A 20,291-nucleotide genomic window follows, 5' to 3' on the forward strand; every position below is an offset into this window, starting at 1 on the left:
TCCCACTTATAAAAAAGGATATAATTTGCCATTTAGTAGAAGAAAGGAGTCTGAGACAGGAATAAATTTCTGTTGCTTTGGAAAGATGCTGCAAATTCATTCCATCCTCCATTTGATTACAGGTCAGTATTCCAGCCTTGAGAGTAAGATACTGACAGATACTTTGGGGTTCCCTGATGCAGCCTTACTGAGAGACACTTACCAAGATGCAGACAAGCCAGTACAGCACTGATCCACAGCTTGCTGGCACTAGCAGGACATGGGATAGGAAGAGGCAAGTTAGCCATCACAAAAATGGAAGAATTAGAGAATGGAAAGATCAGAAGTGAAGAAAAAAAAAAAAAGGTGCAGCTGAAGTTTGAGGTGGTTAAAATGAAAAATGGGACTGTGCCATTCACAGGTGCATAGATAGATCAATCAGCTGCTCTCATCTGCACTGACACACTTTGGGCTGCTGGGGCAATTATTTCAGCATAGCAGTGGCAGGAGTTATATTTGAAACAGAATTCAGGTGTTTTTCTTTAGGGGAAAGTTGAACAATAAAGAAGTAAAAACTGGTAAATGCCATCCACCAGTAAAGATAAATGGAATATAAGTTATGCCTGTGAAGTTGTAGAGGGAAAGATAGACAGATAGGTAGATAAACAGACACATAAGAGTCTGAGTTTTGGTTGTGCAGCCATTTGCTGTCTGATCTTATCCTCGCTTCCTCTCCACTACTCTAAGAGGAAGAGTGTTCAGGATTGTTGTGTCTCTTTGCCATGTTACTGTTGACTTCTTTGTCCCTATGCTGAGTGAGTGGTGCTGCCTCTGGAAGGTGCAAGGAATTTTTCTTCATAAGCCCAATGTGTTCAAGAGAGGGCTGGGCGCATCTCTGCTGTAAGTCTGACAGGGGCTTTAACAGCCTCACAACACCAGGACAAATAGCTCCTGGTCCCTTAACCTTTCTCAGCTTTGCAAGGCAAGGCCTAGCACTGTTGTTCCCATTGCAAGGGCTTTAGATAGTCTTTCAGGCTGAAATCCTCTCTGTGGTGGCTGGGCAGAACGGAAATCCAGGGGCTGGATCAGATTGGCCTAATGCTACAGCAGCTTAAGCGGTCTGTTTTACCAGAGATTATGGTTTCACTTACACAGAGTGCCTGAAAAATGCTGTGGTTTAGGAAGGATTATAGCTGAAAATTCCGTGCTTTAAAAGAGAAATAAAGCAGGGGAGGGACTAGGAAACCCAGCATGCCTGGGGGCTGTGCAAACAGGATTAACCTCTGCCCATAGCACCTCTTGCTTCTGCCCACCCACGCTTCCTGTGTCCACTTTATTCTTGGCCCTTTCCTCCTCAGTGGCTCCCCACACCTGCTCTCTCTTGCACAATACAGAGAACTGGAAAAAGAGCCTGGGAAATGACCAGGACCAAAGTGTCCCTAATTTATTTAGGTATGACTCTCAAATGGCTTCCTTGAAAAATATCACTTCACTTAAAGGCCCTGAAAGCCAGGGAACATTTAGGCCTCTGCCTGTGCATAGATCTATTCATCCAAATTATCTAGTAGCAACATTATTCAGATAAAGCCTTCAGCATTCCCACACAGCTGTCTGCCTGAAGGTAAATCTGTGTGCTCCTTGCTATCTGATGACAGAGGATGCAAGGAAAAAAACAGTTTTGGTGGTTCTTATTTTGCAGAGACTGGCACTGGCACGTGAATGGTCACTGACAGGATTGTAAAAGAGCATATAGTTGTAAAAAGCAGAAGCTGGGTGCTGATGTAGTGCCTACTCTCTGGACTTTAATTAACTGCGCAACAATAACCAGATACTCCAGCTTCTGTTCCCCATAGCCCCAGAAAAGGTCTTTGCCAAACAGCTCCCTCCATCAAAATGGGAAAAAAGATTACAATCCTCACTTTGCTTACCAGAGACTTCACAAAAGTAAACTAAATAAGGAGGAACTGTATAACTTTTGGCCAGCACTGATCCTTCCCAATCAACTGGACCACGAGCATAGGTCTTTGCTGCAAAGGAGCATCAGTGATCAGAGGACTTTGCTGGCCATCCAGGTTAGAGGTACTTGGGGGAGAATACAGATGGCAAACTATCATTTTTGCCAGGTAGCAAACCTTTGGGAAACAAATGCCTCAGGATAGCCAGCATTCACAGATAGAAACTGCCCAGCCCTTTATTGTCTAGGTGAGCACTGCAGCCTCACAATAAGGTGGCTAGAGTTAATTAAACCAGTTCTACATTAATGAAGTCAGATTTATGGACTAATTATATGTCACATTTATATTTCTCTGTGTAAATCAAACCCACCAGAACTAACTTATTTCATAGGCCATTGGCAACCCTTGCCATTACAGTAGAGAGATGGCTTTAATTTATTGGCTTTGTTTACCTGAGGGTGGATAGTTTGCTAGATGATTTGGATCAGATCTGATCACATCATCCATACTTTGCTTTCAGGTGTTTAAATACAGGACTCTATTACTGCTGACCCAAACACAGTGGGTGTTCTGGGGTACTCACACTTTAGGTCACAGAGTTCTCCAATTCCCTTACTTGACAGCCAAGTCAGGAATGGTTACAAAGCTGTATCTATTGTGCCTATGCAAATCTGCACAACAGAAAAGAAGGTCCAAAGCAAACAACAGTGAACACAAGACCTTTTAGAAGTCCCTCATACTTCCACTCCTCCATTATATATTTCTGTCAAGGTACCTGTGTGGCAACACTATACCCTGAGAACAACCAGGATCAATACTGACTGCTTTTATAGTTAAAACTCCAAAGTGTGCTACCGTGAACAAGATCAACTGACTGATCTATTTATCTACTCATCTATTAATTGCACAGTCTCTTTTTTTGTTTTAAACATCTCAAATTTCAGCTTTTTTTGTCAAAGCTTTTATGGAGCTTGTTTTAAGAAGCTTTGACCATTACACTGAGCATCCTGTTTATGAGTAGATGCTCCTGGGGAAAGTTTACCTTGGGTTTGAAGAGACAAAGTGGTATAATTCCCTGGGCCAAACCATGTAAATGTAGCATCTTCATACACCATCAGTCAGCGAGAGAAAGCAGCAGGAAAGCGAGCACAGAAGCTTCAGAGCATTCTTCTCCTTCCCAACCCTATGCTTCTTCCTGTCCTCTCTTCTCCTGCATGTTCCCTCCCTCACCTCTCCTTTTCCAGCATCCCATTCTTCCCACCAGCCACTGCACTCCATTCTCCTCATCTCCTGCTGCCCCTGCAGAGGCATCCCTGCAGTAAGAGCCTAGCCCCCAGGTACATTTATTGCTGTTTTCTCAGCACGGGCTCCTCTGATCTACTCCTAACCTTTTTATTTTTATTTTTGTTTTTAAATTAATTTCCCTGTAGATTTTAACCACTCCATTTTCATTTACCCATTTTGTTCTTCCTCTCCTCCCTTCCCTACCCTCCTCTTCCTCCCCCTGTTCCCTTTGTCTGTCTGTGTCCATCCCTTACCCTACCACAGAAAACCTCTCCTCTCCCCTCAGTATAAAGCAAGAGCCTCATGGAGCCTCTCTCACCCCTTTCACCCCCACCACGCCGGTCGGCTCTGGGCAGGCTGATCTTCAGCCCTTCCACATGGCCCTTTCAGATGATGCGTCCACGCCTTGCTACAGTGCCTTCCTTCATCATGGTGCCCACTTTGGGCAATCCAGCAGCCAGCCTCTGATAGCAGGTAACCGACCTTGGCCACAAACTCAGTGGGGATGCTGCAGGCAAGGGGTTGAGTTTCGTCTGATGGGGAGACCAGTAAATGCTGTAAGCTCTTTGAGTGCAAGTGGGAATGAGAGCAACCATGTTTAGTTCTGTGTATGCAGCATGTGTTCTCAGCTCCATGGAGAATCACAAAAATATTTCATGCCTGTCCTTCATCGTTTTAGAAAAAAATGAAGCTGTAACTACCTAAAAGTGACTGGGTGTCCCAGCTGGATGAGTCTGAGACTTAGTACAGAAACACTTGTTCAGCAAAATTCTGTGTAGCCTCAACAGTCATGATGATCCTGAGTACTGTGGGCCCAGCAAGGGTACTGTGTGCTAGTGAGGATAGGCAATGGCAGCTTGAATAACCTAGCCAGCTCTGGGACTGGCAAGGTCATTCAGCCTGGGTTGTACAAACTACTAAGTCAGATAAATACATAGGTGGTTGGTGAGCACTGCTAAAGCTATGTTGTGAGCAGTATTTGAGTCACTTGGTTTGTGAGTGTCAGTATGAGCTGGTACAGACCAAATAGTTAAGGAATAAAGCATCACATCTGAATGTCAAGACAAGGAATGGTGGGTTATCTTCTAGCCAAATAAATGCAGACCCGAGGTAGGTAGCTTTTAAGGAAAGGAGAGAAGTGAAGAAATAGGTTGCAAAAGATGGAAGCACTTTGGAAGAGCATGCTGGAGGGGAGGATGGGGAGGAAGGACAAGTTTCAGGCAGATACTAGGGGAAACCCCTGTGCAAGGTGACTGGAGCAACATTGCTGCAGAAGCTCAGGGGTGGCTTGGATGAAATAGTGGGTAACATTTTAGGTGGCCGCTTTGGCTGTTGTCAATGCACTCTCAAAGAAAGTAGTTTGGGGTTTTTTAGAAAAAAAAATCTTAGTGCAGACTACAATTCCTAATGCTCCAGAAACACTTCTTACCTCTGCCTCCTTCATGTTCCTATATTATTTTTCTCTTTTGACCTAACATCCTCCCTTTGTCAGGTGAGATTCACATTTCTAATCATCCCTGTAGGAAGCAAGTAAGACTGAGAAGACTTTCGTGTTCCTAACACTCTTAGTCAAACATTACTGCAGGCAATAACAACCTCTGAACTCAGGACACTTTCTAAGACAAAGACTCTTCTGACACACTCTCTCCAACAATATAGTTCTTTGGGGATGCAGTCATATCTGACTACCTTCTAGCCTAGAAGGCACTGTGTTTCAGGAGAGGCATCTGCCTCAGGATCCTTATTGGAGAAAGTGTTCAAAAACTCAGTGTCACAGCGACGAAGGTGCTGTTCCTCATTCAGAAGGCTGCTTGGGGCAGGGAGAATTGCTGGAGTTAGAAACATGTCATGAGCAGGATAGGTACTAGCTTTGCCATAGACCTGGAGTGCAAGAATTTAATAATCCTGTCTACATGTTGGTAATGAAAGGAGGTAACGGAAGGGGCCTGCTTATAAGTAACAGCATTTTAAGAGTCTCTCTGTGGGACTCTTTTTCATGTTGCTGATACTGTACTTGTTTGTTATCTTCTTTTTCAAAATTGGGATTTTGACAGATGATCACGTCCCAATGAATTTTCCACACTGAGTTTTGAACATCAGCTTCTGGGCACTCATGTCTGAATAAAAACACAGGGGCATATGCGCATAGATCGAGTAGCAGTGTGAGTGTGTATGTGTTCCCACTTGAATGGAAATGTCAAAATGAATTAATTTTGCCTGCTGCTATATAATGTTCTCTCTAACTTTTCAGTGACACTGTTTTCTCACTCATCACCTGTTGTTATTTCTTAGGCTAGTCAATAAATGAAACCAAAAGAACATGAATTTTAAGCATAAAACTTTCCTGTGTTAGAAGAATGTGAGGTGAAAAAAGAACATATTGCTTAAACACAACTACAAATCAGTAAAGAATGATGGTAATAAAAGAGCAGAAGAGTGTACAATATAAATCCATGAGGCATTATATTTCTTTTTACCAATATTAGGGAATGGCTGCAAAATGGCTCAGCCTTTGTCTGGTAGTTCTGTGCCATTATCTAAGAGGAGGTGAGCTAGGAACATCAGCCACTGGTCAGGAACCTTTTAGTTTTTTCTTGAGCAAATCACCTCAGTATCTTTAGCCAAGACCTATGAAAGCAATGACATTAACTTATCCTACTTTATCCCAGAGAAACTTCCTCCCTTCAGGTTAATGCTCCGTGTTGATGAGTTTTTGCTTTGCTGTGTAACCGTTAATTATTTCCGATTCCTCAGCCAAGGTTCATGCTTGTTCCAGGGGCTGCTTTATCAGTTACCTCTCACCACTAGCAGAGCTAAACCAACACTTACTCTTCTTTCATTGGCATGTGCCAACACAGTTCCAGTGACTACAGCAGTGCTAATTTGCCATACTTAACCTGTCATTTCTAAATGTAAATCAGACTCCAGCCCTCCAGTCAGAACAGACAGGAGAGACAAAATTTCACAAAGGAATAACAAAGAGCACAAAGTTCTTGGTGAGCCATGGTTCACCTAGGGAATGTGAAAGGTTTTGGATGCCTGGAACAGGCTGAGAGTAGGCAGCAGTGGAAGGTGAGCTGTAAATCTCCCAGCAGCTGTGAGGGAAAGATTATCCTAATTTATTTAGCTTTTTTTTTTTTTTCCCCCATTTTTGGGTTTTGGCTTGCAACTCCCAGCAGTTTCCGAGATGATTTTAGTTCATTTAAATGCAATAAGCACTAACAGCAAATGCCCTTCTGGCTGGCCCACTTTCAGGCTAACCAGTCCAAATGAGGAAATGCCTCTGGCATCAACCAAGAAGCCTCCAGCTGCACTTCCTAAGAGATGAAAAATAAACTGCAATCATCCACCCAGCCCACACCCCTCTCTACTTCTTTGGTGGAGAAAAGATATCACAATTTTAAGTTAATAACAAAACTTGTGTACCTGTGATAAAAGTGGGACTCAAACTAATCTGTGTGATCCTCTTACTATATGTACTACACCAGCACTTGGAAGGAATCCAACCAGTATTGACCTCATGCTATGTATTGTGCAAATGTATTAAAAGTGTACCCTTGCACCAAAGAGATTGCAGTGTAAAAAGAAGCAGAGAGAGGTGAAGTGACTTGCCATCAGTAGGTGAATGGCAGAGGTGGGAAGAGAAGACAGGCACAGAAAACTCTTGGATCCTTTTCCAATGCCTTGTACACTGATCATGCCCTAAAGCAACATTACCACAGTTTTGGAACTGCATCCACTGCATATAGATGGGCTCTCAGCTACTCTGCCAATGAATATGCTGCATTTTCTGTGCAGCTCTGTGCAGCTGATTTAGTTAAAATAGATTCAAAATCTACAGTGAACCAAAACAAATTTTTTTGTTTGGAGCCTCATTCTTACAGTGTGACATCAAAAGTGCCACAAGCTTCACTCAAAATTTTCAGTGGATGGATAGCACTTATGTAAGAGAAGGCTGCACAGCACTTGCCTATCAAGCTGCTAGTCAAGTGACAGTGGGACAAAAGCTGTATCAATATCAAATCAATATTGAAAGATCTTATCTCTATTGATCACCTGCCCTGATTCTTTCCCTTTCTAGGTCGTGATATGGCAAGCACCACCTTGCCTGGCTACCCACCCCATGTTCCCCCAACTGGACAAGGCAGCTATCCAACCTCAACTCTTGCAGGAATGGTTCCTGGTAAGTTAGCCCCTAGAGTTCAGTAATGGTGCAGGCATTTGAACAGTATTACTCGCATTGCAAGGGCTTTCACAGCTGGCTTTGATATTGCTTTGCTGATATGAAGGACCATTCTTTTCAAAAAGAAGGTGCTTACAACCCTTTTGGTAGCTTACCTGTTTCTGTCTAGTAACTGATTCACTGCTACTATGGGCAACTAGCTATCTATAACCTGTGGCAATTAATTGGTAATTAATTAACCTTTGTATTCATTAACTAATGTAATTATTTCCCAATGACCCATGCAGATTATTATGTACTGCTTGTGGCTTAAGATATTCAGCTATCCACTAATGTAGAGTAACAACTTACCTTTTTTCTAAAGCCAGGGCATCAAACTGAAGATCATCAAAGGTAATTTAATACCTGCAGGTTTTGGAGACTTACTGACCATAGCCTAAACTAGCTAAAGAGTCAGCAATGATTAACAGCATTTCAGGAGAAACTAACTATTCACATTCAACAACCAACTACTTGTACATCTCTTGTTTCTAAGACAGTGCCTCCTATCCAAGAAACCATCCACCTAATCCTACATCCTAAGGCAAACTTTCTTCGATACCCAATGCCTTTGGAGAAATATCTCCTCTATTTAGAGAGAAGAGAGAATAATTTACCCTAGGTTAACCAAACAGTTTATTACCCTCAGTTTTATTTCCCACTCCTCTGATGACAGTTATCCCCAGAAGATAAATAAAGAGGCAGGATTTTCATTTCTCAGCCGCAGTAGCTCAGAACTTCATTTGCCACTTACTTCTGGTTTTGTTACTGCCCTGGGTTGTGAGTCATAATGGCAACCTCTGCTACTGAAGAGATGACTCCAGAACTGAGGCAGCAGAAAGCTGAGGACAGAAATCTCTTAGATAACTACAATACAATTTGCCAGGGCTTATGAGTGAAAAGCCTAACTTAACCCTCATCCAAATCTCAGAACAGCCAGCTAAATGAATATACACTGCAGTGAGGATAGTGAAAATATCACTGATAGGAAACGTTTGCATTCCAGAGCTAACAAGCTGTATACCACTCATGATCCTAAGGCACCACAAAATCTCAGTCTGTGCTGTGAAAAAATGAAGCGATTGTCCTCCAGATCAGGAAAACATAATGGATTGGTCCCATATCAGCCTCACTTCTGTGCCTTGGTATAGTTGACCATTTTGCTGAACTTTTGGGTTTATGCAGAATTGGACAACTTTAGGGCATCTTCTTCTGCGCTACATGTTTTAGGGAGATGGTTTGTCTCCAGAATCAGAGAAGCACTAAGACAATATAAATTAATTAAAAGCTGGCACACAGTAAGTAGACTCAGTCAATATTTAAGCCAGTTATACATCAGAAATTATAGAAGCTCATGGCATACAGAAATGATTAATAACATCAAAGTAGCTGGCTCTTTGAACAGGCACTTTTGAAAACCAGGGTTTTCTCAAGTTTTAACTGTTCTCAACCTCTCAACTGTTCACTACTATCGAACATCTTCATCACTAGGATGATACTGACACCTAATCTGGGACAAAAAAATTAAGACCACTAATCACAGGAGTAATTTATCCAAGAATAGGATATTTTAGCTCCTTGATGTGGAGGTTTCTTATCAATAAGACAGCAGAGTCCACCAAAACACACAAACACCCCCCAAAAAGAAAAGATGCAGGATGATGAAGAAAAAATTTGAGATACTTCAAAGGAAAAAAAATATTATTCCAGTCAAATCAATATCGTCACCATTAAATCTGATGCCAGCATTCAATTAGAGGAAGTTTTTCTGGTGGCCTACTTGGGCATCCTGCAGGAGTTACTGCATCTTTCCACAGAGCATCGAGTTCTGGCTGTTTCTGTCATACCCCACTGGTCAGACCCAGCCTGACAGCCCTTCTATTCCTGTCTTTTAATGTGACTGAAGCCAACAAGCTGGAGATGAAGTGGCTTCCTGGGAAGTAACATAAGACTTGGCTTTAATGGGTCACACTGCAGATCACTGCAGTCACTACTCTCTGTGAGGGGCCAAAAGTGAATGCCTGGGGAAGGCTGTAAGAATAGAACAAGAATGTGCAGGTACTTTCTCAAAAAAATCTCCCAGCCTCCAGCAAGTTACAGCTCAAAGACTTCCTAAACCAGACAGTATTTATTAAATACACTTGATACATTTTCCACCCACAAACTTTAACAATCTTGAACCCTTACAAGCTTTTAACATCTGTAGCAACCTATGTCAAGAAGTTCTGTAGCTTAACTACATATTGTGTGAAAACTATCAAACTACCTCTCTTATTTGTTGCGAACCTGCCACCTGCTAGGCTCACTTCATGCCTCATAGTTTCTGTATTAGAAGTCTAAAAATGCCAAGATTTAAATACAGATACCAAGAAATACTGTTAGTAAAGGTTCCCAGAGCACAGATTGCACAGAATATAGGCCTCATGAGATCGATCATTTGTGCTTGCTTGCAACCTCTGTTAAAAGTCCCAGGTTGAACAGAGAAAGCAAATATGATACTGCCAATGGTTTGTTACATGCCCCCAGGCCAAGACAGATCAGGGGTCAGCGCTTTAACTACACTGGAAACAAGAAGCTCAGGGAGTATCTTTAAGAAACATACCGACACGCAAGCAAACCTTATTGTCTGGATGCAAGTGCATAGGAAAGAGGCTCTGCCTTCTCTAAAGAAAGGTGCAGACCTAAAAATAGAACTGCTCAGAAACCAGAATTGTGAACCCATTTGTTTTCATGTTGCATTGGTATGAAGAGGCGAAATCTTGAAATAGTTCTATTTGCAAACATCAGGATGAAACATTTCAATAATTTCAACATGTTCTAGATGTCAAAACCTATTAAAATAATAAAAGAATTGAAAGGAAATTAAATTAGATGAGAAAGGCAAAATGAAACAAAACAAGAAAGTTGAAATGTAGTACTTTGTTTCAATTTGCAATGATTTCAGAACTTCTTTCCAAAACTCCATTGAACCTGACAAGCTCATGCAAAACATTTCTACTTCCATGAGACAGCATTTTCCAGTGGAAAACTGTTTCTGAGAAGCTTGCTTGACCAGTGCTAACCAAAGCTGCTCTGTTCTATCTGTGACAACCTTTCACTAGACTTCTATTTGTATAGTCTAGAGAAGAGCATGTCTTCAGTAGCAGTACATCCATGCAACATGGTCAGTCATGCATGCAAGTATCTCTGAGGTTTATGGGGATGATGTGGTAAGGTACATATCCTGTATTTGTCCTCGCCTGTAACTTCAGGTTCCAGGCTGTAGATATGGATGAAATCCAGTAGTCCCTGAACACGCACTTGAAAAAAGCAAAGGTTAGTCAGTCTCAGAAGGATGAATCAGGTATTGTGCTACACTTAACCTATGCATCTGAGAGATGTTTCCTGCACAGGTAACAGAGCAGGAAACATCCCTGCTTCCATTACTCCTCTTCCCCAGAAAGGCCATTGAGTTTCTGCAGCCTGTTTTGAAGTGAACCTCTGCTGAAGGGAACGGCATTTTACACCGAGCAGTGCAGAGCCCGCAGAGGGCTGGTGATGGCAGCGGCAGGGAGTCGTTAAACAGAATCCAATGTTGATGAGGAAATTACACTTGTTTCATTAGTGATTGGGGAAGGCGATAGCTCAGTTCCTCTTGGTCACAGTTGAGCTCAAAAGCTCATTATCCTGCTGCATGCATGCTTTCACTCCTCGTCAATAAACACTGTTTCCAGTGGCTGCCCTCCCTCCTCCCCATCTCTCCATAGCTGGGGCTCTTTCTCCTCTACTTAACCTGTGCTTTAGAAACAGTTTAGGGTGACAACTCAGAAGAGGGTGAGAGAGAAGCCTTGAAATATCAGAACTTCCCTCTGTGCAGAGAAGTGATGTTTATATGAGGCATTTCAAAGCATAAATTCTCATTGGATAGTTTTTTTTTACTTCTTTGGGAAGCAAACTCATTCCAGTATATCCCACAGATAAGTCACTTTGGTAGAGATACGCCTGGACTATGCATTGCTTTTTGCCTTTGTATTGGATCCCATAGCATCTTGGACACTTCAGCAAATTTCACCTATTCCCTCCAAGCTAGCTATAAGTTATGATTTGCAGTGCAGAATGTTTCTGGATATGGAAATATGCTGAGTTATTGTAATTAAAACAGCATTTAGCAAGGTCTGTCATGCTAAATTAGGGTTTATGTTGAAACTAAAAGTGACTGTAACTAAAATACCTTTGGATGGTGACTGGTTTTGATACATACACACTTACGCACTGACTACTTCGGTTACTACCCTGACTGTCCTTAAAAAACCTGTCTGGGCAGATTGTTCTCAAGCTTAAACCAGTTCAAATCCCTTGACTTCAACAGACTTAATTCCCACCATCTAAGAATCCATGGTTTGGGCTTTAACTCTCCGGTGAGGGGAGATTTGCAGAGATTGCAGTATAATTAATTGACATTTCTTTCGTAAGCGTGTCTTGCATTGCCTTCTTCCCCTATTCCACGGTATCTAACAGGAACCCCAGGTGCTTTCCAAACATTTCTGTTGTTAACTACTCCACCCTTGCCTCACCACAGACCAGAAGCTAATAATCAGGCCGTTCTTTCACTCTCTTTTAAGCACATAATGCCTTTCAGATGGCACTAATTGTCCCCAGTGTGTTAGTATTGCATTAAATTGAGGTTATGATCAGATAATGCTATGTTTTTACTTAACAGAATCATACATTTTTAAGTTCCAGGAGATATATTTATTTTGAATGCAGCACCATACCTCCTCAGTTATCAAGTATAATTCCCTTAGCCATGCACAGCCTTCTATAAAACAAGGAGGCTCAGCTCCTTATGCACAGTAAAACTGAATATCTAAGTAGATTCTGCAATATTCAAAACTCAGCCCAGAGACTTACTAGATCATAAAGTATTTTGGTCTGGGCCCATTTTACTGAATATTTTTAAGGAAGCTGTAGCCCAGCTTGTCTGTCAGATTCAGAATAGTACTTGAAGTCCTAATCATTAGAAAATTATTTTCTTGAACTGGCATAAAGCAAGCTTCCTCTGTAACTCAGCAACTAAGCACAAAGGTGGGGTTAATCACATCTGAATTACTTTTCTGGCTATCACCATCACATAGAATAAGAAAGAAGAAGTGATTAATGTTTTCCATTTTGTTTTATACTTAAGCCCACCCTATCCTGAGAACATTTCCAAAAAGAAATGATACACTTCTCCACAAGTATGTCATCAACATCCACAGTACCCTACAAACAAAACCTAGCAACACATACTGTGATCAACAGCAGTGCTACCTCCGACGAGTTAATTGTGACCTTGTCCCATCGAGCTCCTGTGCCTGCTCTCTTGACATTACTGGAAAACTTAGATTTTATTTGAAGAAAAGCTGATAGTTAATTGCAGAAAAAGATTGCACATGCAATCCTATTGCAACCTGAGAACCAGAAGTTAAAAGGCAACAAAAAATAAACCAGTTTAATTTTTTATTTGTATTAACTTCATTATTTTAAACTAATTTCTTGATTCTGAAGAGGTCAATCTTTTGACTTTTAATTGAATGGGTAAGTGATACTGTGCTGATCAAACACTATAGTGTCCTGAAGGGCTGTCCCAGCTGGGCAGGGAAGCTACATACACTAGTTTTCCTGCTGGCATAAACATTCAGCATGAACACTGGCTTGGGGGAATAGCAGGCATAAATCTTCATTCCTAACTGTGTCTCACACCTTCCTTGGTTTCTTGCAGGGAGCGAGTTCTCAGGCAACCCCTACAGCCACCCTCAGTATACAACCTACAATGAGGCCTGGCGGTTCAGCAACCCTGCATTACTAAGTGAGTACCTATTTCCCACAGCACACCCCCAGCCTCGCGCTCCTTCTGTTTGTCTCTTTGGTTTTGGTTTTGGTTTGTTTTTTGGTTTGGTTTGGTTTTTTTGGTTGGTTGTATTGGGGTTTTTTTTGGTGGTGTTTGGGGTTTTTTTAATTATTTATTTCAAGGATTTGGGCAGGAGAGGCCTTATTCCTCAGTGTCCAGTCTAGTGCCTAGATGGGTGTATATCTTACAAATGTTTTGTATCTGTTCTGAAGCAGATTCCTATTTCATGAGATAGTTCAGAATTCCATTTAAGCTTGGGCTTCTCTGTGGGCTGCATCCACAGTTTATTCCAGATTATATCAGAAGTTAAATTCAGGCTCTGCTACTCTCTGAGGCTGCACTCAGCATCCATTCAAGGTCTGATTAAAAATCCAGATGAGGTTTCAACTGATCTCCCAAGCTAAAGCTGGAATCAGTTCCTGGGGACATAGAAATCTCATATAATTTCTTTCTATTGGAATAGTTGGAACAGTGTCCAGAGTGGGAGACAGGCTGCATCACTAGGTTTGTAATAGCCAGTAACCTCCAGTGACTAATATGCCTAGAAGCTGTCATATATTTTCAGAGGGAAAAAAAACCTACCATATGAACATACCTTCTAACATAACATTTCTTTGCAAGGGTATAGGAAGAGATTTATTATATGTAAAATAAATCAGCTGTGATTATTACTGTGAGGTTACAACTGGATAATAGATGCACATTTTATTCCAGTGTTGTTAAATTTTAGTAAATGTGATCTTAATAATCAATCACTATTTAGCACACATTCAATAACTATCTAGAGAGCTTTCACACCAAATATGACCAAAATCTTAGGCAATAAAATATTGTGAATTTGTTTCATTTCTCCCCTCCTGGTTTTAAAACTGACCCATTACACCTTGTCAGGTATGCTCAGAACATCTGGCCCTGACACTTTCCTTGCGGCTGTAGATCAGGTGTGGTATATTTGTATTACAATGCTCAAGGGTGTCTCTCTCAGAAATTTATTGATGGTCAGAAGAAACAAAAGGATCTCCTTCCTATAGAGGGGCTTCAGAGCCAGAGACCATAGTAGCATCTCTTCACTGAAACACACCCCTTGTCTGGTTTCCACTGATTGCCTCTCCCTAATCCCATTAAGAGCTGAGTCCCCAAGTTTGTTCTTTTGGTTCTTTTCTTTTTCTTTCTTCCTTTCCTTTTTAGTTCTCCTTTTGTTTCTTTTCTTTGATTTTTTTTTTTTTTTTACTGTTTGTCCTTTCAACCAGTCCATTCTTCTCCTGTGTTAACTTTCAGGTTCCCCTTATTATTATAGTGCCACATCCCGGGGCTCCGCACCTCCCACTGCTGCCGCTGCCTATGACCGCCACTAGTTACCATGGAAACCACATGAAACTGCAGGGCGACAGCTTAGGCCTCCACATTGTACCTGTCTGATCACCTCCCTCCACCCCTGGGAAGGGTGAAGAGACCTTCTCCATTCCTCCCCACAGTCCAGTTCCTTCCTCCTCACTATGAAGGCTCCGGACCAAGCTCTCACCAACCGAGACTGAGACCCCCCCACCCACCCCCTGCCCTTCGTCTAGACCATTCCCTCCATGCCAGGAAGATCCTGCAGCCAAGTGGCTTCTCCTGAGGGAGTTCACCTCACCTGGGCAAAGCTCAGCCACACGAAGCCGCCTTGGCTTCCAGGACTTTAGGAGGATTGGGAAGCAACACAGCTGGTGACCATTGCTTTACAGGACCCCCTTCTTCTGGGAGCAGTAAGGGCTGAGGGAAGCAGAGGAGGACACTGCTTGTGAAACACTGTTCCCCAAAGATATGCTCTTCTGTGATGGACTCTTCAACACATGTAACCTGTGACACTCACCCTGTTTCCCAGGACAGAGAGAACAGTCTGGCTAGAGCAGAGATGGCATTAGAAACCTGACCCATCTGGCAAGGCAATGAAGACAAGGACCAAGAAACTATCTACACCCCATGAGGGGTTCCCTGTGCACCTCATCCCCACTCTCCAGCATGGCTTCCCCCATAGTTGGCTGCACCTCACACATGGTGACATTGCAAGCCAGAGTCGGGAGGAACCTCACACATACACCCACAATTTCTGTGACACACAATCAACTCAGACAGGAGGATGGAGCAACATATACAAATCAACCAACGAAATGAAGAAATATATAAATAGATATATAAATATAACTGTGTTTTTATGCTTTGTCATGAAGGTCTGTAAAAAGGAAAAAAAAAAAAGAACAAATCCCCAATTTTCTAAAAAACCCAAGCAAACAAAACCAACAAAAAAACCCCAAAATAATAATTAAAAAGCCCTACAAAAATAAAACTCCAAGTCCCTCCCCACCACCTGAATGGCAGACGAGTTCCTCTGATGTTTGATGCTCCTCTCTCACTCTAGGGTTTTGTTTCCTTTCTGTTTTGCACTACAATGGGATGGTGGCATTGGAGAGGATTGGATGGCAGCTCCACCCCCAGTCGCCTCCTCCCCCTTTCCCAAATTCTGTCTCTGGGGACCAGTGTGGACAAGTCACATCTGACAAAGTTACCAAACACATCAGTTGACAAAAAAGCACTCTGAGTCAACAAATTTTTTCCATGTCACTGGTTGGCAAACAAAGAAAACAAGCCCAGCTGCGCTCTAACAGCGCTGTGTGGCGGAAAGTGTGGGGCTTCACATGGGCCCATCTGATTGCCCTCTGGACAGCTGAGACTGAGATGGACAAATTCAGGATTGGCTGGGATTATTGCTTGGTTCCCTAGCCTCTAGCCTCTGTTCTTAAACCCTGTACCTGTGATGACTTCAGTTCACCCACATCCCAGCTTTGGCAGTTTAGATATGCCTAACACCCATTCTCCAGATTCCCACTGCTGGTGACAACAGCTTCATTATCTGTGTCCAACACCTAATTTCCTACCACTATAGCCTTGCTATATGGGCCCCCTTTGATTCCCAGTCCATCTGCTCATACACTTATTAATTTATAGACCTCCATTTAAATCCATATGCCTGCATCCTAAAAGCCAGCTCCAACATACAGCCCCATCTTTTCATCTTCAATCCTATATTGTGCACCCTAATATTTACTTCTTATCCCAAATGCTCACCTGATGATTCTCTAGGGATTCTCTGCTCTTTTTTGTTCCCACATGACTGGCAAACACCGTTCTGCAAAAGGCTAACTGTCAATAGAGATGCTTTATTACTCCTGTATCATCAGCAAACTCATAAACTGTTCCTTGCACTGACACCTCCTAAAAAATACTCAAAGAAAACATGAAGGCAGCTATAGCCTGTCCCTAGGGCATCAAGTCTGCCAAAGCAGATCCTTGTTGTTTTAGAGAGGTTTCAAATAAAACCTGTGGGCTACTGTCCACGGACAAAGACAGGATTGAGAATCAAACTCCTGAAAGGGCATAAAAGTGAACAATCTGTACAGCCAACATTATGTATAAAATCCAGATTTCCAAGCCTCAGAGGAGATGTGGTTGTGGACTCAGTATTCTGTCTCCAAGTTTAACTTGTATGTATTAAATCCATCACCAGTAAACAGCTGTGTTGATCCCAAAGGCCCCTTTCACCTAACACTTATAGCCCTTGCATGGCTCTAGCTGATTATAGGTCTGTGTCTTCTTTAATGGGGTGCCCAAATGATAAGGGTATTTTGGGGGGGATGTTTACATAGAAGATATAGAGCTAAAATCTTTTCCTGTACAGAATCAAATCAAAGAGGTTACTCCTTATCTGTGTCATTCTGCACATATTACCTCTAAGTAACCTGCTGCAAATAGCAGAATTACTATACTGTCACCAAGACCAGAATTTGGCCTGTTATCTCATCTTATTCTATATAAGAAAATTCAGAGTAATTAAAAAAACCCTTACTTTCACCACTCTTCCTGTTTTCCTCCACAGACACCGGATAGATGCTGGACCCTGTCAGCAAACTCTACCTTTTAGTCTCTCAATACAGCCTTTGCTCTGATTGTGCACCACCCAGTTTTGCTTAGCGGGTGGTCAAGGCAGAGGCAGTAAATCCTAGGACTAGCAAGGGGAACCTCTTGAGGAGACTAGAGGAAAGGAGACTGTTAAACCTCCTGCTTGGCAACTCGCAGTCCAGGGCCCCCTCAAGAGAATCTGTCAGCTCAGAAAAGCTTATTTTTAAAATGGTGTTTCACTAAACTTGAGACACCAGCTAGGGTATGAGAGCAGGATTTGGTTGGCTTATTCACGGCTGTGTTGATTTGACCCTCAGAGGGTCAAATCCATTGTTGGTGTAACTCCACTGATAAAAGAGGATTTCTACCAGGCACTGGATTGGTCTAGAAAGTTCATAAGCATGGCATGTAGTTTGACCAGGAAAATCATAAGGAAAGCAGAATTATGCAAAGAACTGGGCAGTCTAATCCTTTACACCACCATCTGTAGACCCCCATGCGAATGTACTGAATTACATTTGCCAAAGAGTTTCTTGTGTTGATTGTTTTGATTTACAGTCGGTGGATGCATTGTAAAGCAGTATTATAGCTGAAGTCTAGTAGCTGACATGGGGATTTATGTGGTGATATGCAGAAGAAAACTATCAATACTCATATAGATTCCATTAGACTGGACTATGCAGGAAATGCAAAAATTCTACCAATTATTTAATATTATGTTATTTGCAAAAACAATTGCTGCTTTGTAGGAAGATAATGTGTGTGATGTGAAGGCGATTCCTCTTGTATATAAATTCATCTCCATCTTCATCATGGTAGCTATTAAAACAGCCTCGTCTCATCCTGTAGATAAGGAACACGCTGTCTGTACTGTGCAAGTCTCATTGTGCTCGCTGAAAACAAAACAATGTGTTCAATAAAGCACAGCACAAATCCAGAACCTGAGGGAACAGCCAAACCTTGGAAGGATCCCTTCCCCAACAGGCCAACAGTTGCTTCATTATAGGGAAACAGTTTTGGTTTTGGTTTGTTTTTTCATTGTTCTTTAAAAAGGCTTTACAGGAAAAAAAATAATTGGAGGAAGAAATCACTATGCAAAATCGAGTGAAATCCATGACTTGCATCTCTCTCCTTCATTCTGTCTCTTCCCTTTCTTCCATTTCCTTCTCACACCCACTTTCCACTCCATTTCTATCCCTCCCTTTTATAATTCTTCACTCCCAATGCACTTTTCTATCCAGTGAGGGAACAGCATTACTGATCTGAGAGCAGGTATCTGGGACCTCAAATTCCCCAGTTCTTCTCATGGCTCTAGAGAACCTTTGTCAAGTCCAATTTCCTCCCTATGCCTCAATTCCAATCTTCTGTAAAATGGGAATAACAATAGTTCCTAGTTCACAGGGGGATTGCGTAGCTGAATTAATTAGCACTGGCTCAGTGCTTTGGGATCCTGGAAAGAAAATTCTATCAAAGTGTTCAGTATTATTCTGAATAATAATTAATGTTTCCATTACATTTCGCTTTTCCTTTTTCTCTCAAATCATTCTTTGTTTCTTTGTTGTTCTTCCTTAGATTTCCCTTCACTTCTTTCTTCTCCTGCCATTCTTAGCTTTGCTGTTATGTTTGCTTCATCTAATGGACCAAGCAGAAATGTTGTGTGACTGGATCTTCTGTTACCAATTTTTCACAGGGAAAGACTATCTTGAGTTCTTAAATGCCATGGTTCACTGGAAGCCACAGGGACCATGGCATTTAAAATTGGGCAGCACTTCTGAGTCCTCTGAAGCTCCCATGACCTTTTTGCCCAATGCATGTGGGGTAAGATGAGGGGAGGGTTGCACAGGGTGGAAGCACTAAAGGTGATGCCCCTGTGACCTATAAATCTTTTGGGGAGGGTTGGTAGCAATGAGCCCTGCAGTGGAAATTGGGAGAAGTCTGCATGCCTTCTGACCCGTCGGGAGTGATGATTCAAATTCAGGGTAAGACTTCAGAATTAAGCACAACATGAATGTGAGGATATTCAACAAACAAATGGAAAACAAAAAACCCTGCACCCCTTGAAACCCTTGAGCATACAAATATATATGCACATAAACAGCATTCCTACATGAATTTTTGGTTTACTGAACTGTTGGAAAACCCCTATCCTTTTATTCTTAAGGAAAACAACCCCTCTGGGAAAAGAAATAAAAACCCTAGATGCCCCCTTTGGCACTGACCAGAATGAGGGCTTCTGAGGAACTCCACAAACACCACAGTGTGCTCCTTGGCTGGGCCCAGGACCATGGCAAACTTGCAATGCGGGAAGGAGGGACCAAAAAATGACAATTACAGAACTGATGTCAAATCCAACTGTAAGCAGCTGTGCTGATGCTCTCCAGGCTAAGCTAGACATGAGACTGTGGAGGGGAGGGGGCCAGTGCCAGGTGCAGGGTCATATCCATTCTAGGCTGCTGCAGCCACTCTTGGCTTTTCCTCATTGCTTCAGTTCAGTTTGACTCTTTTCTTTTCCCTTTTTGTGCACATGAGAAATAAAAACAATTTTTTTTTGTATGTCATTTTTGTGGCTTCTGGCTTGTTTCTCCTTCACTCCCTTCTCTCTCTCTCTCTCCCTCAATGTTTCCCTCTCAGGTGGACTCCTCTTGAGGTGTCTAATGTTTCATTTATTGCACCTAGCACACGTCAGGCACCATATAATCAACACTATGATTGCTAACATCCACCATACTGTGTGATGGAAGGCACCACACATGCTTGCTTCACCCTACAGTGCAGTACAGCCTCTGAGCCCACACCAACAACCACCCCAGTCCTATTCATTGCTAGCAGAAGTCCTTCTTTTATTGATTTCATTCAACTGACTCTCTAACACGTGAAGTGTCCCCAGATAGTTCATAAAATCAAAACTGCAACATCAGAAAGATGTGGGGTAGCCCAGATTCCCCTTCCTCTCTATGCCTGTTTCCTCATGGCCCCAACAGACAATGAGCAACCCCTGCTCAACGTGCCTCTAGGAGGATTTTAAGTCTTCTAGAATCAGCTCTGA

The 20,291-nt window shown here is 42.2% G+C and overlaps 1 protein-coding gene across 4 annotated transcripts in view; it reads left to right on the forward strand.

Moving 5' to 3' along the window:
- Nucleotides 1-14,728, forward strand: part of PAX2 (paired box 2) — an 82,394-nt gene extending 67,666 nt beyond the window's left edge. For 2 of the 4 annotated variants that reach the window (XM_054382609.1, XM_054382607.1), the window contains exons 8-10: nt 7,300-7,401; nt 13,181-13,267; nt 14,588-14,664. In XM_054382609.1, coding sequence (XP_054238584.1) covers nt 7,300-7,401; nt 13,181-13,267; nt 14,588-14,664 — 266 coding nt within the window. Of the gene's footprint in view, nt 1-7,299; nt 7,402-13,180; nt 13,268-14,587 lie in introns of all 4 variants that reach the window. The other 2 variants (XM_054382604.1, XM_054382608.1) reach the window with 2 other exon arrangements.
- The last annotated feature ends 5,563 nt before the right edge of the window (nt 14,729-20,291 follow it).

Source organism: Indicator indicator, chromosome 7, assembly GCF_027791375.1.
Source record: "Indicator indicator isolate 239-I01 chromosome 7, UM_Iind_1.1, whole genome shotgun sequence".
Lineage (NCBI taxonomy): Eukaryota > Metazoa > Chordata > Aves > Piciformes > Indicatoridae > Indicator > Indicator indicator.